Raw genomic sequence first — 24,360 nt, 5'->3', positions numbered from 1 at the left:
AGAAGACTGCAAAGTCTAAATATTTCAGAAAACCAAGGAAGTAATATTATTTGATTGATATGAAAACTGTCAAAGAACTTCAAGTCAGTTATCAGACGCTATTAATTATGCGTGGATTTCGGGTATGCATTATAAAAAGATATGAGATATGAAACATCAGGAGATTCAATAGAGTATTGCTTGTATGTATTACTCTGGTGAAGACTCAGCGCGCACTGAGAGACGACACGCTTGGAAGTAAAGGGCAGCTTCGGACGACAAATAGACGATGCGCTGAGATCAGAGGTTGAGGTCGGAACGTGGTGAAGACCAATAAGGGGAAATCAGTCGGACACCTTTCGAGGAAGTGAGCTCCTACATAAAACAAGTTTTACTAGCGCGAGAACTCAGTATTGCTTCAAGACGGGTGTTAGGAATAGTAAAAAATAATATCAAGCAGTTCCGCAAGAATTTCATGTGATAACAGTGTCTAAAATGTTACATGAAGTCGGGTCATTCCTCGTACTTCTTTCGATTACTGTAAATTGCGTTCTATCCCAGGACACCAATATTTATTTTCCAAACCGTGGAAACTCAACTAATACTGAAAATTCGTCAACTCCTATTGAGAAACGCAATAATTCTTCCTCGGAAACAGAAAGTATCCTGAAGGACCTGCAAACGACTTATAACGCCACTAATCACTCGTCTCGATTCGAATCGTCTTGGTTCGTTGAATTTCCTTCATTACCGGATGTGTTCATCACTTCTACTTCACTTCCGGATGGCGAATGCATGCGTCAGACTTTGCGCTACTTGCAAGAACTTCGTAATGGAACTCTCTGGGCTTTTCAAAGTAAGCCGTACCGTACTTGAATATATAAAATGGCTAAACTTTGTCTATCATAAACTGCTTAATTTAAAACTTAATTATTTCACTATTTGTGTGTTGGAATAGTTGAGACTTTGTCTTGACAATAATACTTATAAATCGTTACTTTGGGAATGTATATTGAAATTTACTATTTAGTGGCGTAAGACAGGTGTCATAGGATCAGATGTCACAAGATCAGATACACACGATACGCGAATGATCTGACATACGTCAGAGAATTATTTCCGCACAAAGTGTCGCATAGTTTATGTGCATTTCAAACATTTTAATCTTCACTGATGTAACTGATTGATTCTCAATCTCAGACGATAATCAATTTTTTACTAAGAACATAGTTATTATATGAAATTTTTTTTCTTTATCAAGTCTTACCACCACATGTACTATAAAGCCGCGATGCTGTAGCCAATCATTGTCCCAGTTAAAATAGATTCCTATAATTTATTCGTCGGTCTGATTCATATTCCATTTAGTTTGAATAATGAGTTTTTTATTTCTTCAACCGTTGCAACTATGTCCATGAGATACGTTGACGTCAGTAAAACTTTTAATAATGTTTTTGTCATGTAAGAAATGTGAGAATGAATAGCTTTTATGATACTCGCGAATATATTAATATTGAACGACAGTGCTACATCATTCATTCTATAATAATAAAAGATTCTGAATGTTTTTATCTTGGAACAGTCGGTTCAGAAAATTTTCTTAAACATTCCTTCCTTTGCTAACAAAGTGGTGTTGGAAAATTTCGAGTTAATATTTTTTAACTGACATCCTAGTAAGTAATAGTGCGGTTTAATTATAATGCGATATTCGTATGACCGCTTGACTATAACTTTGAAAATAAAAGAGTGAGAAAAGAAAAAAATAAACATACATGACTAACATGGCAAATATTTATCTTGTTCCAGTGTACGATTCTTCTAGTAAACGTTTCGAAGGAATAATAAGTGGTAACACAAGACACTATGGAAACTTTGATCAGTGTTTTAACTTAGAAGCGATCCTACCTGTGAATGAGAATCATCCTGATTCGGATAGGATTGCTGGCCGCTATTGCTTGATCGATTTTAAATTCCAGAAAACACACGTTATGCCACATGTGTCTAAACCATATGTTATGGAATTCGATCCGAATGGTCCTGCCTGGGATGCTATTCAAGTAATATATCTCTTATTTACGTTGTGCTCTTATGGATCCTAAGGATGCTCAATCCTTCGTAATAATGTTACAGGAGCGTGGAGATTTCCGTAGAGTCAAACGATACCTGATGCAATTAGCTCTTTGCGTTCCAGCTTCTTGCACGGCTAAGGATGTGGAAGTAGCCCTCACGGAGACCTTCAAAAAATTTGGTATTGCTCGGAACATGCGCATTGAAACCACAGTGAAGCAAGAACATTGCCAAACCAAAGATGAACTTCTGGAGTTTTCCACGGCTTCCTGGATCTATTGGTATCTATTATATCTAAAATTATATAAATAATATAATCTAATATTTGCCTATATAAATTAGTATTAGGTTATACGCATTTCGTTGATGATGGGTTGGTAGGGAAATAACAAAAATATCAAGTCGAAGGATGAGTTAGCGCATTCTCCTTTATAGCTTATTTTGACTCAATTCCCACGAAGTGCTGATCTTTTTATTAAGAAGAGAGGTAAGAAATGAAAGAGACTGTTAAACATAATTTTACGTTGCAGCTACGTTCTTCTGACATTACTTGCATTGGTGGTTGTCGGCAACTGGTATGATTCCAGTATGGAAAATAACGAACTCACTGATAAATCCGCCATCAAGGATCTCATTCTTTGTTTCTCACCACGTCGCAACCTGAAGACCATTTTTACGGCTACTTATAATCATCCTGGCCTTGACTGTATCCATATGATCCGAATCTTTTTCATGAGTTTGGTGATCTTTGGACATAGAACCATGCAATACTATACGAATCCAGTTATCAATGCAAACTATTTGGAATGGGTACACATTTTTTGACATTGACCGTTCGGATGGATAAAGAAAGATGAACTCTAGAGAAAACATAACTCAATGTAATGTTATTTTAGACGTATACGTTCCCCAGTGCGATGATGGTCCACAATGGTACTGTAATAGTAGATGCATACTTTGGAATTGGCGGACTTCTCGTGGCGTATGGTATACTCCAAGAACTCGACAAAAAGAAGAAAATCAGTGTCATAGGTCTAATTCTAGTGCGTTTTTTAAGGTAAACCATCAAAATTCTTTGATGTTCATATACAATAATTACGGAACAGCATGGAATTTCTCAATGAATACTAGAATTTTAAGAATTAGTTTAAAAGGGAAACAGGAGATAGTAAAAAAAGAATACAATAAACAAGATTCAATGATAAACGAAGAATGCAGTTTTATGGTGAACAATTGAACAATTGAAATTATTTTATAATTTTATTTTAGATTGACCCCCTCGTACATGCTTGTGGTTTTCTTCAATGCCTTGATACTCCCCCACTTGGGCACTGGACCTTATTGGGAAGTTAAAATAGGCAAAGAGAGTCAGTCATGCCGATCGAACTGGTGGACGAATTTACTCTATGTGAATAATTATGTCAACCCACAGAATTTCGTAAGAGAATATACATATTTTTATAAAGATCTTGTCTCTTAAATTACTGTCAAATTCAAGGTTTATTCTTCACACTTGCAGTGCATGTTCCAAGCATGGTATCTGGCGGTTGACTTTCATATGTACATCTTAGGGATATTTGTGGTATACGTATTTTGGAAATGGCCACGAAAACTGGGTTACACACTCCTTGTAGTATTGACAATTGTAAGCTGTGTCATACCGTTTGTTCATACTTACTTTTATAATATGCAACCAATCTTCATGGGTCTACCATAGTAAGTCTTCATAATTATTGTCGGTAAAAATTACACAATTTTTCTTGTTCTTTTTTCATCACGTCATTCACGTTCCTTCTCTGAAATAGTATGAGGGAAGTCAGGGACGATTTTTACTTCATAAACTATTACATAAAGAGTCATATGAGAGCCTCGTCCTATTTGATTGGAATAATAGCAGGTGCCATTATTCATGACCATAAAAAGTCCACATGGAAATTAACAAAAGCTTGGTCGAGGATTTTCTTCGCACTCTTTGCAGTGGTACTCAGCATCAACATACAAGCCTTCAGTTTTAAGTTTATTGATATCAATGCAGAGAAAGGTCCACTGATCACCGCTCTCTTTGCGAGTTTACATAGAGCAGCATTTTCCATGAGCATGTGTTCAGTTGTTGTTTTGATAACAGTTGGACAGGGTCTAGGTAAGTAATTCTTGTAATAAGAACAAAAATATTTATTTTTTGCAGAACACTCTTAACTTGAATTCCTTTTTTCCGATAGATTTCCATTACAATTTCTTGACTCCCGCGTGGGCTCAACCGTTGAGTAGACTGACTTATGGAGCTTTCCTGGTGCACAATGTTAATCAAATATACGAAATCAGTGTTGCCAGAGTAGGCAGAGTTTTTACATTTCACAATCTTGTAAGTAAAAGATTGGATTAAATGAATGTTCAATTTCACATGAATAAGTCTTATGCAACGCTCTTTTTTACTCCGTCTAGATTTGGGATTTTGTCCCTGATATTTTATTTACGATGATCATTTCGTTAATCCTTTCTATAACCGTGGAAGGTCCATTTAAAAATATTGAGAAGAGGTTTATAATACATAAGGCTAATCAAAGAGATCGTGAAACGTAAGTTTCTACATAATTGTGGAATAAGCAAATAGTTTAATTAATCATTGTGCCTATTATATATTTAATTTTTATCATTATACGTTAACGATTATGATATGACTTTAACATTTGTTTCAGGTCTAACGTGGCACAAAAGCCTAAGAAAATTGACTAATTAATCTAGGTATTCTATTTATGAATGTTAATTATATTTATAAAATACAGTCTAATATATTGTATATATATTGTAATAATATCTAATATATTGTAATATATAGCTAGCTAATGAACCTAATGGGAAATTAAACGCGCGTAATGCTGCAGTAAATACGAACACTTATCTATCGGTAATAATAGAATTTCTCACTTAAAAGCATAATAATTTTAAAATATCTGATAAATTAACTATTATGCCCTTGCGTAAAAAATTGTAAAATTGCTGATACGCAACTGATATTTTGTGTTTGCTGAGGTATTAATTTTCACGAATGACTGTGTATTTAAATGTACTTGAAATAAAATTGGCAACAGTCTGGTTGATATTAATTCGAGGAGGATGTTTTCTCTTTGTATTTTAACTTCCGATTATCTGAATGTCTGAAAGGTCTAAGGCCAAAAAATTGGAGTAAATATTTATCCAATCATGAAACTTGTGACCTATCTTCCATAAAATTCTTACATAATTGATCACTCCACTTTGATTCTGAACTTTTGTAAACATTAATCGGTTATTAACTGAAAGCGTTTTTACGATTGTGATAATATACACTGATGTCTATTTCTTCGTTAATATTTGACATATTAATAAGGATCCCTTACGGGAAAAAACGATTTAAAACTATTAGGTAAATATTCACCAACGCTAATTTGGCAGACTATACTATTGGGAAAATACCGTAACTGTTATAACTTTTTTTTTACATAAATATTTATAAAAAAAAGTAATTTAACATGCTTTGATACCTCAAAAATACGCCGTAAAATGCTGTAATTAAAAAAAAATCGAATAAAAATGCATTTCTTGTGATTCGTATATTCATTCCTGTAAATTTAAAGCGGTTACACGTACAAGTATTGCATATCATACACCCGTTGCTGCTGAACTTCAATGATTGTCGATTGTCCTTAAGATAAGTCTCTACCAAATACTAAGTCATGAGAAAATCATATAATTTTGTTTATTGTATACTATGGGCAAATTGGTGAACTTTCCTAACAAGGCGAGCGATCTCGTTAAGCCACCGCTAAACCATCCGGAAAACCACTACGTGGTTTTGTGCTACAACTGTACTAAAACAACCTTCCAAATCACTTGATATATCGAGCGTTCATATTTTGAGCTTTAAACTGGTCGTTTTCAATCAAACATCTAAGCAGCCACGAGCTCAAAACTCGAAATATGAATGCTCGATATACCAAGTAGTTTGGAAAGCTGTTTGCGCGAGGGAATTTTGGGACAAAACTGCCGTCGCTGAACTCGCCAGGGTTCTATTCTTCCTTCCATTTTTTTTGGCTGTCTCCTCCAATGAGGAGATGTGCTAGCCAACGTTCTATTCTTCAGAAGTAAGCATCTCCACCAAGGAGATACTAATAACGAACGCCAGCCTTATGGGACTTTATGTTTGATGATTATTGGATACAGTGGGTACGAAAAAGATGTTGGACCAGCATAGAAGTTCTGGAAAAGAAAATAAATTTCGTTTCACACACAAAATATAAGCGGACTGGCCCTCTTTAGCAATACCTTCTCGGTGGCATTTCTACGCTGATGCTGTATACCAATATCGTAACTTGTAAGAGTGGATATAAATAAATTAGCGTATGAGATTTAATGATAACACGTGTCAACAGCGTGATTTCTTCTTATGCAACGAGAATTTATCTTCAGAAAGAATGTCATGCAAAACTCACGATTTTAATAAAATAAGATTAAATATAAGAATGTAAGAGAGTGCATAAATATTACCAATCATTTTTTAATGAGAATATATTACAGAAATCGTGATTTATTTCATCTTATTAAAGACTACGCCGAATTCGTGCAATATATTCGTCTTCCGGCTTTGACATTGGTACATTTCAAAATTCACAGCTAGCACCGTGAATATATGGCGGTGTCCACAGACTTCTATACATATGTATGTATACTACTAACCCGCTAGCTCGCTTGCTGGCTGTGAGGCAAAGTGGAGGGGAGATCGGACGCCATTTTTTGTATGGCATTCCGAAACTCAGTGAAGTGGCAATTTTAACTTTTTAACTTTTTATGATACCGTTGAATTAGACTATATTCCAAACTTTTTTTACTTTCAATCGTTTGATAGTCGTTCGATAGTGTTTGATAGCTTGTAAAACGATTGAAAGTAGAAAAAGTTTGTTATATTGTCTAAGTCAATGGACACACCGATCGAGGAATCAATTGTATTGTATGGATTGGGATCCTTGATTCGCATATGGTTTCTCTCATTTTTCTTGCAAACGATGGACTATCAAACGTTTTTATTAATTAATTCGCAACTATCAAACGATTTTGCATCGATTGAGCTCCAGAAAAACAAAATCCGGTTAGAAACAAAAAAGTGCCGGCCAACTTCACACCAGATTTTGACTTTGATTTTCTGAAAAGACTAATGACTATCAAACGTTTTTACAAGACTATCAAACACTATCGAACGACTATCAAACGATTGAAAGTAGAAAAAGTTTGTTATATTGTCTAAGTCAATGGATACACCGATCGAGGAATCGATTGTATCGTATCGATTGGGATCCTTGATACGCATATAGTTTTTCTCATTTTTCTTGCAAACGATGGACTATCAAACGTTTTTATTAATTAATTCGCAACTATCAAACGATTTTGCATCGATTGAGCCCTGAAAAGGTTATAAGTCCATTCGTAGAAGCTTTTTCATGTGCGCCAGAGCATTATAGGTGTGTTCGAAAATGAGCCGAGAGCGGAGAGCGCATCGTTGTTTCTCTGTTCATTGGATGCATTTGATCGCCACACTGATATCTGAAAGAAACTATTGACTATCAAACGTTTTTACAAGACTATCAAACACTATCGAACGACTATCAAACGATTGAAAGTAGAAAAAGTTTGTTATATTGTCTAAGTCAATGGACACACCGATCGAGGAATCAATTGTATTGTATGGATTGGGATCCTTGATTCGCATATGGTTTCTCTCATTTTTCTTGCAAACGATGGACTATCAAACGTTTTTATTAATTAATTCGCAACTATCAAACGATTTTGCATCGATTGAGCTCCAGAAAAACAAAATCCGGTTAGAAACAAAAAAGTGCCGGCCAACTTCACACCAGATTTTGACTTTGATTTTCTGAAAAGACTAATGACTATCAAACGTTTTTACAAGACTATCAAACACTATCGAACGACTATCAAACGATTGAAAGTAGAAAAAGTTTGTTATATTGTCTAAGTCAATGGACACACCGATCGAGGAATCAATTGTATTGTATGGATTGGGATCCTTGATTCGCATATGGTTTCTCTCATTTTTCTTGCAAACGATGGACTATCAAACGTTTTTATTAATTAATTCGCAACTATCAAACGATTTTGCATCGATTGAACTCCAGAAAAACAAAATCCGGCTAGAAACAAAAAAGTGCCGGCCAACTTCACACCAGATTTTGATTTTGATTTTCTGAAAAAAACTATTGACTATCAAATGTTTTTACAAGACTATCAAACACTATCAAACGACTATCAAACGATTGGAATAAAAAAAGTTTAAAAAATAAAATTTGGCCGGCCAACTTCACGCAGGTAGTAAATTTCGGAACGTATCCTAAGCATAGAGTTAACTCTATGATCCTAAGTGGTGTAATGCTGTGATATGCTGAACCTAATGAAAAACTTTATGCGCATACTGACGAGTTGGAAACCCTTGAGGTTGTAAACTGTTGTAAACGTTAAACAGTATTTCTTGCAGTGTAAAAATATGAGATAATCAACGGCGTCACTCTTAATAGTCCTTTAAACGAAAGAAAGTGCTTTGAGAAAATACTCGGACGCTCAGAAAATAATGTTGATGATTTTTTATTGCAAACTAACGGACTTCGTTCCTTTAATCTGAAAGATACTGTGCAGTACTAAAATTATATCTTTTTGAGAATGTATATAGATATGGAGGAAGTACAAAGATTCTTTGAAGGAAAGTTGTAAGATTGTCATGTTGCAATAGCTATTCTTCATCTTCAACAATTATTTAGGTATTTGCTTGAGCATTGAGTAATTAGAGTTTGACACTTAAGTCTGAAAGTTTGTCTGGAGTTCTGAAAAACTGGGTTTAAGACGTTATAAATTCAATGGGACCCATTTAATACATCCTCATGTAGGATGCACCAGTCATAATGATGCCACATATTATAACATTAACATCAACAAGAAAACGCTGCTTTGTAATACTGCTGGCAATTCTGATACCATGCACCATTTTCAATTTTGTATCATTTCCTGACATGAGAGAAGAAACCAATCTGCAAAATGGCATTGCTGAATTACAAGCTAAATTAGAACATCTACATGCCAAGTACATAAGTAGTCAAGAAGAAATAAACTTGCTATCGCATCAGCTTGCTGAAAACAGTCATATTCTACCAGATTTGCAATTTTTGATTGGCAATGGTACTTCAAATATATCCAGTATAAAGCTGCCTTCGATATATAACTTTCTCCCTCATTTTCTGGATGATCCAAACAGTTTACGACCTGCATTTGTCCAAAGTAAAGGTCGTTCAGGTGTTAGTATGGTCTTGGGAGTACCTACAGTTAAAAGAGAAGTGCAAAGTTATTTGTTGGCAACACTAAAAAATCTTCTGGACCGCATGACTCCTGCAGAGACTACTGATACTCTTATTATAGTTATGGTAGCAGAAACAGATTTGGAATATGTAACATACGTCGCAAAACAGATTGAAGTTCAGTAAGTTTATAAATCCTTTTTTGAGTTTCTATAACATTCATATTGATTAACTTTAACTTTCCTTCAAACTGACACTAATAGACATCATCAAACGATTTCATGTCAAAAGTATAAGAGCCTTTAAGTACTCCTTTGCATTTCATTTAAACTCATTTCACATTCGCGTTAGATAGATTTTACTTCATATATTTAGATATAACCATAGTAGCAATTGGGTAAATTAAGAACCACTTCAGCATATGTATGCTGTATATCTTGCAAAACATTGTGAATCTTCTGCAAGGTTTGGAGTATACTTACATTAAGGTGATATTTGATTGCCATCAGGAAATTTCTAAATTTATATAATTTGATCTAAAGTTTTTTTCATAAGTATTGCAATAACCGGAAGTTTACACTCAATTCAGATAAACATTTATCACCCAAGTAGCTTATCAGTTATTTTATCAGCTTAAAAGACCCTCTCTCTCTAAACATTTTTGAATGGCTATTTCAGTATGGGTATCATCTTTCGATATAATCAAATGTCTGTGTGCTTTAGATCATGACCTTGTGAGTTCTCTTCTCTAGATTTCCTAAGGAGTCCGAAAGTGGAATCATTGAGGTGATATCACCCTCATCCTCTTACTATCCAGACCTCACAAAAATCCGAGATACTCTGGGCGATGATCATCAACGTGTCGTTTGGAGGTCTAAACAAAACCTCGATTTTGCTTTTCTCATGTCTTATGCACAGACTAAAGGAACTTTTTATATACAATTAGAGGATGATATATTGGCCAAAAAGAATTTTATAACTACAATGAAATCCTTTGCATTGCAAAAAATTAGTATGAAGGAGCACTGGTTTGTTTTAGATTTTTGCCAATTAGGATTCATTGGTAAGATATTAGCAATATCTTGTTTAGTATCCTTGCATTTGGGTTGTTGTCTAAATATCGTCTTTAGCTGATTTTTTTATGTTACCTTTGTATAAAACATCTTTAACATGTGTATATCAATTTTGATGAACTTAATAGTTTACAATTTTTAGGAAAAATGTTCAAGTGTTCTGAACTTCCATGGCTTGTACAATTTTTTTTAATGTTTTACAACGATAAACCAGTTGACTGGCTACTTGATCATTTGATTTCTACAAAGATGTGCAACCTAGATAAGGACAGCGTAAGCATAAATACAATATCCGTCATCTTATATACTATTTAATACTTTTGTTAAATTAATTATTTAATATTTATTGCAGAAACATTGCAAGATGGCTAAAGCTAGGTTATGGCTCCATTACAAACCTTCGCTTTTCCAGCATATCGGTACACATTCCTCGCTAAAAGGAAAGGTACAAAAACTCAAGGTATTGGTAAAAACATACTGTTTTACAATACAATGAGGATTATGATTACGATGTGACGTTTTTATTATTTTGTAGGATAAACAATTTGGCAAAATAACGCTTTACTATGGGCATGACAATCCTGATGCTACAGTAGAAACGCATATAAAACCATATAAACAGTACACGCTCCAAAAGGCTTATAAAGGGGAGTCATTCTTTTGGGGTCTTTTACCGCAGCCAGGCGATCATCTACGTTTCAAGTTTACGCAACCGATATTTATTAAGAGGTACATTTTATATTCTCCTGATACTACTTATTAAATAATACAATTAATTCTACACGGTATTTCGTTCTTGTAGGTACTTATTCAGGAGTGGAAACGCTGAACATCCTTCAGATAGATTTTATAATACAACTGTCGAGGTTATGCCAGAAAATCAGCGTTATGTCAACAAAAATAGTGTAAATGTAACGGAGGACGGTTACGTTATCATAGGTAAATAGGAACTTCTTCAAGTAATTATAAATTTGTTTAATATCCTGAGGTTATTTTCTAATTTATGGTAACTATGGTAATCTCGCATTACCATGTGCATGAGATATAAACGATAATCGTAAATATGATTTTGACAGAGATTTTTGCCTAATTGGAGTTAATACACTCTGCAAGTTAACAATAATTTTGACATCATTTTTCCAAGGGTTAATCCAAAAGTGAAGAAAACATTCAATTAGAGACTTCGAACATTGAACTTGATGCAGGTAAATATTTTCGAGTCGGATGTCTCCTTCAGCATGGGAGTAACTCTTGTAAAAGTGGTAATAAAATTAGTGAATCTTACTTAATCTGCCATCAAGTCAACATAAGAAAAGAATTTCTATCTAAACATTCAATTTACGATTTTCGTTTACATTTACGGCGATGCAAGGTCCGCAGTTCTTTTGAGATTAAATGATAATATGAAATAACGATTTCTATCCGGAAACCATGAGTATTAATGATAATATTTGCCGCGAAAGCCTAAAATCTCAAAATAACAATTTTTTTCTATATTTTTACAGGAAGATTCGATGCCATGGGAATAGCTCAGGGAACTGTGGACAGAAAATATGGCAAAATTTCTGTACTACGTTTAACTGTGCATAGCGAAAGTGACAATTGGGCTATTTTGTCCGAAGTAAGTAAATTTACAGTCTCAAGGAATCACGTAGTATGTGTAATGTGGGAGAGGAGAGATTTCTGATACCAATTAGTTTTGTTCTTTGGCAGATATACATAGTGGAAGATGAACCAAGCTGACAGGAAGAAGGAGGCAGAAAACTGTTTCGTTATAGAAATCATCGATAATACACTTGGCCAGAGTTCTGCACTCAAAACTTAAAGGATCATGGTATCGTTAACCTTAATTTTCTTTGTATTATTTCGCCATTTTCTCCGGACTTTGTGAGCTACTGAAGGATTTTACAAAAGAAAATGTACATAAAAATTAAGGAACCAAGATAAAAACTTGAATCTCAGCAATAGACTCGATGAATCTTTAAACAAGGGAATCATCAAAATATCAGTGCAAATGGATTTGCCTTTTAACACGATCGCTTGAACCATGTAATAACGTCTCATTCACGTGTTGTAGTTAAAACGAAGTCCTAATTCATTCATAAAGCCTGCCTCTTTATATTCTCAGCATTTAATAAATTTCTTGTCACATTGGTTGGTTTTACGAAATGTGACCATAATCATATTTTTATGAGTTAATAAATATTCAGCAAAAATGTTATGTACGATACTTGTTGTTTTGCTGTTAATCAAATAAGTAATCATTTGTACTGAGGTATATTTCACTGATTATTAACGACTGATGTGACAAAGAGTTTATTAATATATCTGCTGGTGAGTAGTTTTAATAAATAACCCAAACAAGAAAAATTACGTAGGTATCAATAAGATATCAAAAAGCGGTAGGTAAGACCTTCTGAAAACGTCTTATTGACATCTTTGTAATTTGTGCTATCTGGGAGGCAATCTTTACGAATGCTAACATTGTCTGAAAAAAGGAAAACCAGTTTAAAAGGGGCTGAACAGAACGGCAAAAAGTGGGAAGTAAAGCGCGGCATTTTAGCTGTAAGCTCGCCCAGCTGAGGGTTGATAATCTCAAACTATGAAGCTGATAATCTCCAAATTTAGATCTAATAAATAAAAAATCTTCAACCCTTAACGGTCACCTGGTGTCTCAGTGACACCTCAACGTAACGTGTGATCCTTATGGAAACTTTATTGAAGTGTGATCGTTAAGAGTTAAACACGTGTATTTTTATTTTTGATAAAACGGATGTCCATACGTATATAAGTATCTACTTTTCTGTATTTCCTTATGTTCCATGCGGTCGTACCCAACAATCTCCAATAGAATTTTATCGAGTTTCGACTTAAAGAAGTAAATAAATTTTGAACGTGATATTTTTATCAGCCCATAATTACCTGTTAGCTTGAATAATACACGATCGATATGTATTCGTCAAGAGTATTTATTTTATTCGTCGCGTCTTTAGCTGATTTTTTTTACAGCTAGTTCCTCGCGCGAACGCTGTCGTTGTAGGTATGCAATTAAACAATATATAATATATGTGCATATATATGTATTTTATAATATAATATTGTTAATGAGTAATCGATTATTGAAGGGTTGTAAGAGAAAAAAGAAAATGGCGATAACGAAGAGTCGAAATAAAATCCCACTGTTCAATCAGTGGGATAGGATAGAAATATTCATCAACCCCGTTCTACAAAATGTAAGTTTAATTTTTTAAGCGATACTTTTTGCTTTTGCTAAAATGGAAATGCGTACAAGAATTATATTATATAATTAACACAATTATATACGTGGTGTAACAAGGACACGAAACGGTTTTGGTCCTGCTGTGACGCCGTCCACTATTTCTGTGCTCGGTTTCTTGTCACCTGGCACAACAGAAAACCTAAAGGTTTGCAAGAGGGTCGTTGTTATTACAAATATATTGCTCTTGGCCAGACCTTCTCCCATGCAACGGTGTTTACCTGTGATATAGAAGAAGACAAAAAAGTAGAATCTTTCGATACACTACTCGTTACCTTTGCTCAACCAAATATAATACTTTTTCTTTTTTGGATTTTGTAACAAGTGTATGAATGCTTACCAAAGCTAAATGGCAGATATTGATCGGGTATTGAGATCTTTCCATCAGAGTTGATAAATCTCTCTGGACGAAATACTTCTGGATCTTTCCAGAAGTTATTCATAAGAACCCCATTGAAATTAGGCACTATCATGGTATTCTGAAATACGAAGAAGAGAAATTGATATAGCAGATAATCATAATATCTAGCCAGTTCCTTATATTTTTTGTTTATTGTATATTTTTATTTTATCTTTTTTATTAGAAATTTTTGATAAATACTTCATTTACCTTTGGTATCCGATACCCTGTGATATATGTATCCCTTAAGGCTCTGTGTGGTATACCCATGGTACGTCCCATGAACATCCGTACCGATTCCAGAACAATCGCGTCGTTATAGGGCATTCTGAGAAAGTACATAAGTTAATAGAAAGCATCTGGTAGGATATCTTCACAGCTCGTTTTAATGAAAAGTAACCAAAGCAAATAGTAATATTTAAAAAAATTGCAACTTTTACCTTACTCTATCACTCAGGCGTGGAAACTGTTTATGACCAATTATCAAATCAATTTCCTCCTGAGCTTTTCTCTGGACGTCTGGATTGAGTACGATGTAGAGAAAACCAAAACTGAGAGCTTTGGAAGTTGTTTCTGATCCAGCCATGAAGAGATCCAAGCAGATAGCTAGTAATTGTTGTTCTGAAATAAATATTATACTAGTAATGGCATCTTTTATTGGAATATTAATTTTTGAAATAAGCATACCTGAGAACGTCTTACTGTAAGATTCTGTCTGTAAAATATTTATATAGGCGTCCATCAGATCTTTAGGCTTCTCAGGATTGATGTTAGTCTTGTGATTTTCTAATTCTTTCTGTGTATGGGAGGTAGTAATATCAGAGCAATGCGTATTTTTATGTGAATTATATATTTTACAATGACTACTGTACCTTAAGAAATCTCCAGATTCGCTCGTGCGTTGCAACAAATGATTTGTAACCAGACATTTCAGGCGCCAAGTATCTCAGTATCGGAAAGTAACTGAATGTACTGCCCACCATATCCACATCCTTTAAAAGTTGAGTTGCAATTTTTTGAAGATATTTCAGCTCAGCATCATCCGGATTATATCTAGATTAATTAGGATCATTGTGTGAAAGCAGTTAGTTACATGTAACTTTTTCGTACTTTTATTTAAAATCAAAACATCCACCTTTTCCCAGTCATCATTCGCCATAATGTATTGAGTACAGGAATGCCAAAGGCATCATGCATGCTGATTATCATTCCGGAGGACTGTGAGATTTTTCTCACTTCATCATAATCGTCAGCTTTCACATAAGCATCCTCAATAGTCATTCCTTCATTTTTTCTCTTCTTAGTGTCCGATTCTATGTTGTCTTTTTCGTGTGTCATCATTGTATTATTAATATTCGTATCAGAGATCAGTTGATAAATCTGCCCATTGTTATTTGAACAAGATTTGATTTGTTGTCTGCTTTCCGACACCGGATTATTGGCACTTAACAAAAGTCTTTTAAAGTGATTGACCAAGTGCTGAGCTTCTTCTTCTATTAATGAGGCCATAGTGGTGCGGCCAAAGCCAAATTCTCTTAAATGCCGAAGAACAAATCTACGTTGTTCAACCCATAAGCGACCATCAGTGACCAAAACACCTGTCAGAGTATTCATAGAATTATAAATGAATGTGTGCACAGTTATTTAAGAGTAAATATAAACTATGAACAAATTTTACCCTGTGACTTTCCTTGTGTTCTCATTTTGTAAAAGTGTCCAGTAGGCCTCCCGTCACAATCCTCATTGGTCAGCATTGATCTTATGCTATTATAATCGTTCAAGAATACAATAGTATCAATGCCAATTTTTACAGCGAAAACTGGACCATATTTTTTGGAGAGAACCGAGAGAGTCTTGTATAAATAGCCGGTCTGTTTTCGAAGCCGAATTACTTCTAGGGTTGAGCCAAGAATAGGCCACCAACGTGGTCCTGAATGAAGAAAGAAACTTGAGGAATGATACCAATAATGAGTTTAGAAATTTTGAGAAAAGGTAAAGTGATACCTGGCGGAAGACCTTTTGGTTTTCTTGATCCCAAGTAGAAGAATAACATCAGTATAATAAGGAATAATATAGCTGGCAGAAACATCCTAAATGAGTAATTAATGATGAAGTATGGATTAAATAGGTGGATATATATGAGCGATTCCATCAGATTTCAGCCACCCGTATTTTATTTGGTGTGTTACGTGGATTCGGTCGTTTTTATTTTGAACACAGATATCCCGGACACGGTGCACCGTATCAAAAAATTATAAGATATGAAAGTTTTGTTTTTCTTAGTATCCACAATAAAAAAATAAAACATTTTTTTTGAGTAATAAAACAGAGTAGATATCGGTGTTATGGAGTTTTTTTTAAATATTCTGTAGACAGAATATGAATTTTATGTAAAATTACAAATTTGGACATCCGGCAGTTTTTTAGTAACAATTTTTTTTTTTAATTTATAAGAACACTAATTTTTGTTTTTTCTAATTAAATTATCTCTTTGTATTTTTCAGAGTTGAGACTGCGTTTAGGGTTATAAACTTACAGCCCGCACTACTTTTTTTTTAATTTATTAAAATTTATTTATTTTTGTTTAAGATTTTTAACAAAAATTAGTGTTCTTATAAATTAAAAAAAATTTGTGACTAAAAAACGGCGGGATGTCCCAATTTATAATTTTGCACAAAATTCATATTCTGTCTATAGAATATTAAAAAAATTCCGTAACATCGATAATTCAACAAATTTTTTTAACAATACTTTTATTGTAGATACTAAAAAAACAAAACTTCCATATCTTATAATTTTTGTATGCGATGCACCGTCTCCGGCATATCTATATTCAAAATAAAAACGACCGAATCCACGTAGCACAGCAAATAAAATACGGATGGCTGAAGTCTGATGGAATCGCTCATATTTATAATTTTTATACTGAACAATATTATGTGGAGTAACTCTTAATGTATATAGTTTAACGAGATTATAGAACAAGGAGAATATCGTTCATAACATCTTGCTGGAAGAAAGTGAAACTGGAGAAAGTTGCATACGGAATGTGCATTCTCCGTAAGCATACTGTCATTTCCCTATATCTCATAACGACTAATGTAATGGAATTTCACGGCTTGGTTTTTATTCTCTATTCGTAATTTAATTAGAATCGATGTAAAACGTGTAAATAAATAAATAGGTATAACACGTTTACTTATTATCCTTCATTATCTTATAAACTTTCTGAATATAATCAAGGTTCAACTCATTTTATTTATAAATAAATAAAAGTTAAGAAACATAGTAAGCGGTGCGTTTTCTTTTTGTTTGAGATTTTTTAAAATTTAGTTTACGGAAACTGGTAAAAAAGTGTTAAACGTACTAGTTTTCTTAACTGTATAAGAATCTTACGACTTACCTGGTGTACTCTAATGAAATGACTCGATGCATCGTGTAGACAGAACTGTTCAGGTTCCGGCTGTTCGCGAAGTCTTTAAATGCCCCCTCTTTTCATTCTCAGTTCTTTTCCCTATATTATATTGAATTATTTTTTCTTGTAGTCTTTAAGACCTGTACGAAATTTGCGCGGAAAAATAATTGCGCAATTTTTATAACGGGTTTATGGGACATAACGAGAGTAGAGGAGATGAGTTTAAAAACAGGAAGTGAGAGTATATCATGACTTGTTAACAGAACGTTTTATGTTTATTTAATGTATAATTTTGGTTCATGAATTATCTGTATTTGATTGATCTTCACTTTCCTTGAATTTGACATCCTCCACAGTAGCATCGTTATCACTATTGTTGTCTTTCTTCTCATTCACAATTTCTAAGGGTAGCATATCGCCCCAATTACTACCCTTTGCGCAACGGTATGCGACTCTGTAAAGGAATAAAAATTGATATTTCCCTCGCAGTAGGAATTTAACAGTAGAAGTAGCCTATTTCTGAACATTTGTATGCCCTTACTTTCCATGCTTGCTTTTTGTCAAAATGATTTCCTGAAGGTTTCCCTCTTTTGTGCATAGACGACAAATCGTGTGCCTTGAACGCATTAAAATTGGCCGGACAATTCTGGGCCATTGTTCATCGTCCTTAGGTCTTTCACCTGATCAAAGAATTGGTCGATTTAAATACCAATTAACGTTATCTTCTTCAATACCATGTCTCACCTTTCCGCATAATAACGTAAGAATAGCGCTCTTTATTTGTATGCCTAGGACTGATGAAAGGTGTAGAAATATATGAAACTTCAAAATTACACGGTGTTTGGAGTTCCTTGTATCTGGGACATTTTAAATCCTGTGGACACTGAAAATTTAATATTAAGGTTTTATGAATTCTGTTGTTTTATTCAGTTTTATTGTTTTTATTTTATGGTAATCAACTCACTGGAGAAAACGTATATCCAGATTGAGAAATTTTTTGAGAGTTCTTCTTTGATACGTGTAAAACGAAATCTCGTGCCTCGTTTACCAGCTAAAATGAAAAAAAAACAATTGTTAATACAAAAAATTATTTAATAATAAAATATTATAGTGAAACGATTATCACATACCTTAAAGCCAGCATTTGTTCCCTGTTCTACAATAACTAAATACTTGTTTGTTTTTCTCCACAATTTCAGAATTGTTTGTAATCGTGATTCTGTATTTGGCAATTCCATTAAAGAGTAGGCGCTTACTACAATATCGTAAGGAGGCTATAAGTAGTTCCAATGATAGTTAAACAAGTAAATGGAGAACATTATGCAATTGACAATAAAGTTCTCACGTTTGGTGAAGCTGGTAAAAACTGTCTGTAGAAGATATTATTAATTTTTGGTTTCGATTTCAGTATAATCTGTTCAGACAATTCATTCATATGAAGGGAAATATCAACACAGAAATATTCTTTGATGGATTTTAACCAAAATCTTGATGCAGCCCTGAAATAAAAAATAAATATTTTTGACATGATAAGATTTAAAAGACAAACTTCATAAATTCTCTTAGAGTTACCACATGACACTGCCAATTCCAGATCCAAAATCGAACAGAGACTGTGGTTGAAATTCCTTATCTCGTATGCTGATTTCATTGAAGATCTTACACATTACTGCATAGTTTTGTATACTTCTGCCTGCCATATATGACAAACTCTTGTATGCATCGTATGAAATAAATTCCCATTTAGTCAATTTCTGTTTACAAAGTTTTATCACAAGTGGTCTATACCGCTGTTTCAATGTCTCTGTGTCCACCGATATGCCATTCTTTTGCAAATGCTTATCTAATATTTCCTTTTCTATTTCCTCATATTTTGCCGTAATATCTGCCTGCTCCAAGGGCGCGTGCCTTTCCCATAGGTACCTTGCCAATTTTTGCCCATCCTCGAGCAATACATTCTTTGGATGATCTGCAAAGCTCAAATTTGTTAAGTTATTCCATATGACAAAGAGAGTAAGATGTGCAGAAATCACATACCTTCCATGGCAATTTCAATAGCCTTCACAATCGAGTTTGGCAAATCGACTGTGTTTATAGACATTCTACCAGGATGTTTTCTGGGTTTCAAGTCTTCATTCTCAATCTGAGATATAACTGTCTCGTTTAACCGCACGTTAACTTTTGATAACTATTGAGAAAAAAAAACGTTTCTGTGAATACACGCTTACATCATAAATTCTATCAAAATTAAAATTTACCAATTTTCGTATTATCTTTGAATTTCCCGGTTTGTTCCGTAATTTGGAAAAAAAATAACTTACCCACCGTTGGGATGTTACCAGTGGCACTCTGAGTCGTCCCAACACAATTCTACGTAGTTCATTCATTTTCCGTTAGAGGTAAAATGTTCTTTTATTTTTTTCGTGCCTTATTTATGGAGAGATTTCCATCTACTAGAGATGTAGTAATTCTCAGTGTAACCTAAAAACAATATAAATGTTAAAGAACTTCTATGAATCCGTGTTAATGTTTAACGTATAACGTTTATCATTACCGTAAATAAAAAATCTCATGAAGAAAAGTTAATTAGATCCAATATACCTTTTAATGAAAGTCTAAACAAGCTTGCCTTATCAATGTAAAATGATCTACTAAATTATTTGCATAGTAGCGATTTTTAATTATCATTAAATTTAAACATTTTGAAATAAACATCGTTATGAAGAATTGAGAAAATAAATTAAGAGCAGACTGGTTCTGCATCATTTGTTGTTGTTATTGTTATTCTTGGTTCTAAGACAAAATGAAATTTGCTGAGCATCTAAGCGCTCACATTACCCCGGAATGGAGAAAGCAATATATCAATTATGAGGTAACGGCTCATGCAGTTAATTTAAATAAGATGTTAAAGCTAAAAAAAAATACAACTTATGTGAGAGTACATAACGTATTATTCATTAGAAATAAGTATTAATTAGCATTACTTACTTTACGTGGTAAAATACTGCAATAAGTATCCTGCGCTTTGTTTCCTATATTATTTACAATATTAAAATATACATAACTCTGCGGCACATCTAACCTCTCTTTATTAAGCACGAACCGTCTACTACGCATAGAAAAGAACAATAATAAAGCAGTATAGAGCATAGAGGCATATCATACGCGAGACGTAAACGCCACCATTATAGATGTCTCTAGGTTCAGCAATTAAAATTCGGCGCGAGAAGACGCGCAGTTTTAAGACCCTTTTAACCATTTCGATTTCATTTTTGTTGCAACAACAGGAAATGAAAGCTCTATTATATGCAGCTGTGGAGCAAGCACCGTCTGTAGACGCGACTGAGCCTCACGTTTTAGAGAGATACTTTAGTAAATTCGATGAGAAATTCTTTCATTATTGTGATAAGGAACTAGCAAAAATAAACACCTTTTATTCTGGTAAGTGAAAGTAAGACTTTTATGTATTTAGTTATAGTTGACACAATTCTATGTTGCTCGATAGAGAAACTGGCTGAGGCCACAAGAAGATTTGCTTCCTTGAACAATGAGTTGAGTGATGCTCATACAGTTTCTGAAGATAGTTCCTTTGGTGGAAGAAAAGTCAGATACCATGGACGTATCTTAAATAAGAAACCAGTTTCAGCTCGCAAGCTCCAGGAACTTAAACTTGCTTTCTCCGAATTCTATCTGTCTCTTATTCTACTGCAAAATTATCAGAATCTCAATTTTACTGGATTTCGCAAGATTCTCAAGAAGCATGATAAAGTTTGTTAATATTGGAATTGATTTTTTAATATGGTTCCCTTGCAATTAAACATAACAAATGGTATTTTTTCTGTAGCTTTTAAATGTGGATATAGGAGTGAAATGGAGAGCTGAACATGTGGAGACAGCTTTGTTTCATACTCACAAAGATATCGATAGACTGATAGTTGAGACGGAAGCTGTTGTCACCAGAGATCTGGAGCATGGAGATCGTCAACGTGCTATGAAGAGATTGCGTGTTCCACCTTTAGGGGAACAACTCTCTCCATGGATCACATTTAAAGTGGGATTATTCTCAGGAGCCTTTGTGGTGCTTCTGATAGCTGTCGTGCTTTCTGGTAAGTCTTGACAAACAAAATCTTCATAAATTTCAATATGATAATGATTTTTGCCTTCAATTAGGTGCTTACTATAGAAATAGAAATGATTGGCGTGTATTATGTCGCCTGTATCGCGGCCCATTACTGATGATCCAATTCTTATTTCTCATGGGAATAAATGTTTACGGATGGAGATCATCAGGGGTCAATCATGTACTTATATTCGAATTAGATCCAAGGAATCATCTTTCTGAACAGGTTATAAATCATTTAGTAATGTCATCTATGTCATCTATGCAATTCATTCATAAATATATTTTGATTACAGCATATTATAGAGATGGCCAGCATATTTGGACTGGTTTGGTCACTCTCTGTTTTGGGATTTCTATACAGTGAAACATTAGGAATACCACCGTTTGTTCATCCGGTATTTTAACCACATTTTAATTATCTTTTATTTATAGAGTAGAAATAGAAATATGGTATTCTATTACCTATTTTTTCAGATATTCCTCTATTTCTTGTTGGCCTTGTTTTTATTCAATCCAACAAAAACCCTCAAGCATGAGGCTAGGTTCTGGGCGCTCGGTGTTCTAGGTCGCATTTTTTGCGCGCCATTCTTTTACGTTGGTTTCGCAGATTTTTGGTTGGCTGATCAATTGAATTCCCTTCACACGGTTTTTCTGGATTTTCAATATTTTATCTGCTTCTACATAAAGAACTCATCCTGGAAGGAAGTGACCGGTACATTAATTTACTACTTCCTTTACTACAACGTTTAGATTAACAATTACAACATATTTTTATGTAGACGCAGAGACATGTATAATTCATGAACACTCAATGCGACCATTCGTTGCATGTCTACCAGCCTGGTTTCGCTTTGCTCAATGTTTGAGGCGCTACAGAGACACTAAGGAAGCTTTTCCACATTTGGTCAATGCTGGAAAATATGCTACAAGCTTCTTCGTAGTTGTATTTTCTTATTTACACCTTACTTACACCAGTAAGTATACTAAAGTTCGACCACTCGTAAGAATTCGTCTTGAACATTCTTTTTTAACATGTAGAGAATTACGTGATGGATACTGAAAATCCCTACTTTTATCTCTGGCTTACTGCAAGTATTGTAAGTTCATGTTTTGCTTATACGTGGGACGTGAAATTGGATTGGGGTTTGTTTGATACTAAGGCTGGTGAAAATAGATTTCTGCGTGAAGAGATCGTTTACTCGTCACCGGTAATTAGACACTTACTGGATACAACGATAGAAAGGAATTTTAAAAATAATTATCTTTATTTCTTATATCACAGCATTATTATTATTTTGCAATTGTGGAAGATTTTATTTTGAGATTCGGATGGGCGTTTTCACTGTCTTTAACTGAAATGGGATATGTACATGCGGATCTTATGGTTTCTATAATAGCACCGTTGGAGGTTTTTAGGTAAGTCACGAAATACCATATGAAATACAACGTAATAGTCTGAAACTTTATAATTCAGATAAAACAAAAATGCAAAAGAAATGCACATTTTTCACGTTTTACTTCTTCATAGAAGAAGCTATGTTTTACTTTTTATACAATCGATGTTAACAATTTAATATACAAGGAATGATTTTGTATTTTGCACAGTGTTGTATTCCTGTCAAAGTGGGAAGGTGCATGATAGTATATGAATGTGCTTTCCGATTAATCTTGTATCTGTAATTTTTTTTATGAATCACATAGCGCTTTCAATATTATTTTTTTTTCTATAAGCACATTGTATGGTTGGCATTTTGTATGCTAATTCATATAATCCTTTTAAAAAAAACTTAGTAGAAGGTACATGTGGAATTATTTGCGCCTGGAAAACGAACATTTGAACAATGTTGGGAAATTCCGTGCCGTGCGGGACATCTCCATAGGACCCATAAGAAGAGAAGATCCTAAAGTCGTGATTGGTCTTATGGATTATCAAGAGGATGAAGACAAAGACGAGGACGACGACGACGACGACGACGATGACGACGTCAAGGATCACGGTGTTTGGAAGAACCAGTATCATGTATTCTGATGTCATAGTGAATATCAACCATGTAACATAAGACCTGCTTGCGAGCTTTGGATTTCCAACCATACAGGAATTTTCGCAGCATGTCGCAACTTGCAGTTGTCAGTAGGAGCATGCGTTCTTGTTTATTTACCATAACAGTAATTAATTCTTTCTAAAATAACATTAAGTATAATTGTCGAATTTCATGATAATCAGGAGATTCATCTGGAATTTCTTTCGGTTGGAAAACGAGCACTTAAACAACTGCGGCAAATTTCGTGCAGTGCGTGACATCTCAGTCGCTCCGGTGGATTGTTCGGATCAGACGCAGATCCTGAGGATGATGGATGCACCGGATGGCGTGGTGAATCGCAGAAGAAAACAGAAAGAGAAGACCAAGAGTAAACCTAGTAGACTCCTTTTGGAAGGCGAGTCTATCACCGACGACTTCGACAACTAAAATCGACCTAAACAGAGTTATCCATTGTTTATTTTCCATACACTTAGTATGGCACGATAATTATCATAGGAACTATGAATATATAATTCTAAGTGTGTTACAGATACAATCACTAGAGGATATAATAAATGTTAAGAGAAGAAGAAGGACTAAACGTTGGTTTATTAGAGTATCAGGATCTTCTTACACACTGTAATCCAACTATTTAGTTAGTTGCTTCTATA

At 34.2% G+C, this 24,360-nt stretch overlaps 5 protein-coding genes across 13 annotated transcripts; 3 read left to right on the top strand and 2 right to left on the bottom strand.

Moving 5' to 3' along the window:
- The first annotated feature begins 116 nt into the window (after positions 1 to 116).
- On the top strand, positions 117 to 5,150 carry LOC107271259 (nose resistant to fluoxetine protein 6). 4 transcript variants are annotated; one of them, XM_025088483.1, is made up of 11 exons: positions 117 to 346; positions 1,786 to 2,036; positions 2,110 to 2,327; positions 2,577 to 2,856; positions 2,943 to 3,103; positions 3,316 to 3,484; positions 3,566 to 3,762; positions 3,852 to 4,186; positions 4,266 to 4,408; positions 4,489 to 4,622; positions 4,743 to 5,150. In XM_025088483.1, coding segments are annotated over exons 1-11 (1,926 nt in total). In that variant the 5' UTR covers positions 117 to 345; the 3' UTR covers positions 4,780 to 5,150. The 4 variants fall into 4 exon arrangements, with proteins under 4 accessions (XP_024944251.1, XP_015602513.1, XP_024944250.1 ...); XM_015747027.2 differs by lacking the exon at positions 117 to 346 and adding an exon at positions 368 to 835; XM_025088482.1 differs by lacking the exon at positions 117 to 346 and adding an exon at positions 1,413 to 1,440.
- A 3,155-nt stretch (positions 5,151 to 8,305) lies between these two features.
- Positions 8,306 to 13,239, top strand: LOC107271260 (alpha-1,3-mannosyl-glycoprotein 4-beta-N-acetylglucosaminyltransferase B). The gene is made up of 8 exons (XM_015747029.2): positions 8,306 to 9,562; positions 10,133 to 10,443; positions 10,596 to 10,726; positions 10,806 to 10,913; positions 10,989 to 11,182; positions 11,256 to 11,392; positions 11,959 to 12,074; positions 12,167 to 13,239. Exons 1-8 carry the CDS (start codon positions 8,991 to 8,993, stop codon positions 12,194 to 12,196), a joined length of 1,599 nt encoding a protein of 532 aa, XP_015602515.1. The 5' UTR covers positions 8,306 to 8,990; the 3' UTR covers positions 12,197 to 13,239.
- Positions 13,240 to 13,392: 153 nt separating this feature from the next.
- LOC107271262 (probable cytochrome P450 303a1) lies at positions 13,393 to 17,660 on the bottom strand. Its single transcript, XM_015747033.2, has 9 exons — positions 16,135 to 17,660; positions 15,809 to 16,060; positions 15,266 to 15,728; positions 15,003 to 15,183; positions 14,818 to 14,926; positions 14,571 to 14,751; positions 14,341 to 14,458; positions 14,071 to 14,209; positions 13,393 to 13,951 (listed from the first exon to the last, which is right to left on the bottom strand). Exons 1-9 carry the CDS (start codon positions 16,280 to 16,282, stop codon positions 13,770 to 13,772), a joined length of 1,773 nt encoding a protein of 590 aa, XP_015602519.1. The 5' UTR covers positions 16,283 to 17,660; the 3' UTR covers positions 13,393 to 13,769.
- Positions 17,661 to 17,798: 138 nt separating this feature from the next.
- LOC107271251 (methyltransferase-like protein 17, mitochondrial) lies at positions 17,799 to 20,702 on the bottom strand. 2 transcript variants are annotated; one of them, XM_015747009.2, is made up of 10 exons: positions 20,534 to 20,702; positions 19,867 to 20,026; positions 19,583 to 19,733; positions 19,118 to 19,514; positions 18,891 to 19,044; positions 18,676 to 18,819; positions 18,510 to 18,596; positions 18,290 to 18,428; positions 18,087 to 18,225; positions 17,799 to 17,999 (listed from the first exon to the last, which is right to left on the bottom strand). In XM_015747009.2, the coding sequence occupies exons 2-10, from the start codon at positions 19,930 to 19,932 to the stop codon at positions 17,843 to 17,845; spliced, it is 1,434 nt and encodes a 477-aa protein (XP_015602495.1). In that variant the 5' UTR covers positions 19,933 to 20,026; positions 20,534 to 20,702; the 3' UTR covers positions 17,799 to 17,842. The 2 variants fall into 2 exon arrangements, with proteins under 2 accessions (XP_015602495.1, XP_024944255.1); XM_025088487.1 differs by lacking the exon at positions 20,534 to 20,702 and having other exon boundaries at positions 19,871 to 20,007.
- Positions 20,033 to 24,290, top strand: LOC107271247 (xenotropic and polytropic retrovirus receptor 1). Of its 5 annotated transcripts, none has more exons than XM_015746998.2 (12): positions 20,033 to 20,417; positions 20,833 to 20,986; positions 21,051 to 21,313; positions 21,390 to 21,651; positions 21,716 to 21,891; positions 21,962 to 22,063; positions 22,143 to 22,380; positions 22,448 to 22,642; positions 22,707 to 22,876; positions 22,951 to 23,084; positions 23,463 to 23,795; positions 23,893 to 24,290. In XM_015746998.2, exons 1-11 carry the CDS (start codon positions 20,349 to 20,351, stop codon positions 23,695 to 23,697), a joined length of 1,998 nt encoding a protein of 665 aa, XP_015602484.1. In that variant the 5' UTR covers positions 20,033 to 20,348; the 3' UTR covers positions 23,698 to 23,795; positions 23,893 to 24,290. The 5 variants fall into 5 exon arrangements, with proteins under 5 accessions (XP_015602484.1, XP_015602483.1, XP_024944252.1 ...); XM_015746997.2 differs by having other exon boundaries at positions 23,460 to 23,795; XM_025088484.1 differs by having other exon boundaries at positions 23,460 to 23,799; positions 23,893 to 24,025.
- Positions 24,291 to 24,360: the final 70 nt, after the last annotated feature.

Source organism: Cephus cinctus, unplaced genomic scaffold (genome assembly GCF_000341935.2).
Source record: "Cephus cinctus unplaced genomic scaffold, Ccin1 Ccin1_scaffold0929, whole genome shotgun sequence".
In the NCBI taxonomy this organism is placed as follows: domain Eukaryota; kingdom Metazoa; phylum Arthropoda; class Insecta; order Hymenoptera; family Cephidae; genus Cephus; species Cephus cinctus.
The sequence above is the reverse complement of the archived record's forward strand: the minus strand, read 5'-3'. Positions and strand labels throughout refer to the sequence as shown.

Excerpts from the sequence above, each read along its gene's own strand:
- LOC107271259 (XM_015747027.2), top strand. The coding sequence starts at position 475 with ATGTTACATGAAGTCGGGTCATTCCTCGTACTTCTTTCGATTACTGTA. Across the intron at positions 836-1,785 it reads AACTCTCTGGGCTTTTCAAA|TGTACGATTCTTCTAGTAAA; the intron begins GTAAGCCGTACC and ends ATCTTGTTCCAG. Across the intron at positions 4,409-4,488 it reads TTTTTACATTTCACAATCTT|ATTTGGGATTTTGTCCCTGA; the intron begins GTAAGTAAAAGA and ends TACTCCGTCTAG.
- LOC107271262 (XM_015747033.2), bottom strand. The coding sequence starts at position 16,282 with ATGGAATCGCTCATATATATCCACCTATTTAATCCATACTTCATCATT. Across the intron at positions 16,061-16,134 it reads ACCAAAAGGTCTTCCGCCAG|GACCACGTTGGTGGCCTATT; the intron begins GTATCACTTTAC and ends TTCTTCATTCAG. Across the intron at positions 14,459-14,570 it reads CGCCTGAGTGATAGAGTAAG|AATGCCCTATAACGACGCGA; the intron begins GTAAAAGTTGCA and ends GTACTTTCTCAG.
- LOC107271260 (XM_015747029.2), top strand. The coding sequence starts at position 8,991 with ATGATGCCACATATTATAACATTAACATCAACAAGAAAACGCTGCTTT. Across the intron at positions 9,563-10,132 it reads GCAAAACAGATTGAAGTTCA|ATTTCCTAAGGAGTCCGAAA; the intron begins GTAAGTTTATAA and ends TCTCTTCTCTAG. Across the intron at positions 12,075-12,166 it reads ATTGGGCTATTTTGTCCGAA|ATATACATAGTGGAAGATGA; the intron begins GTAAGTAAATTT and ends GTTCTTTGGCAG.
- LOC107271247 (XM_015746996.2), top strand. The coding sequence starts at position 20,349 with ATGAAATTTGCTGAGCATCTAAGCGCTCACATTACCCCGGAATGGAGA. Across the intron at positions 20,987-21,050 it reads AATAAACACCTTTTATTCTG|AGAAACTGGCTGAGGCCACA; the intron begins GTAAGTGAAAGT and ends GTTGCTCGATAG. Across the intron at positions 21,892-21,961 it reads GGAATCATCTTTCTGAACAG|CATATTATAGAGATGGCCAG; the intron begins GTTATAAATCAT and ends TTTTGATTACAG.
- LOC107271251 (XM_015747009.2), bottom strand. The coding sequence starts at position 19,932 with ATGAATGAACTACGTAGAATTGTGTTGGGACGACTCAGAGTGCCACTG. Across the intron at positions 18,820-18,890 it reads TTTTACCAGCTTCACCAAAC|CCTCCTTACGATATTGTAGT; the intron begins GTGAGAACTTTA and ends AACTACTTATAG. Across the intron at positions 18,429-18,509 it reads CTGGATATACGTTTTCTCCA|TGTCCACAGGATTTAAAATG; the intron begins GTGAGTTGATTA and ends TTAAATTTTCAG.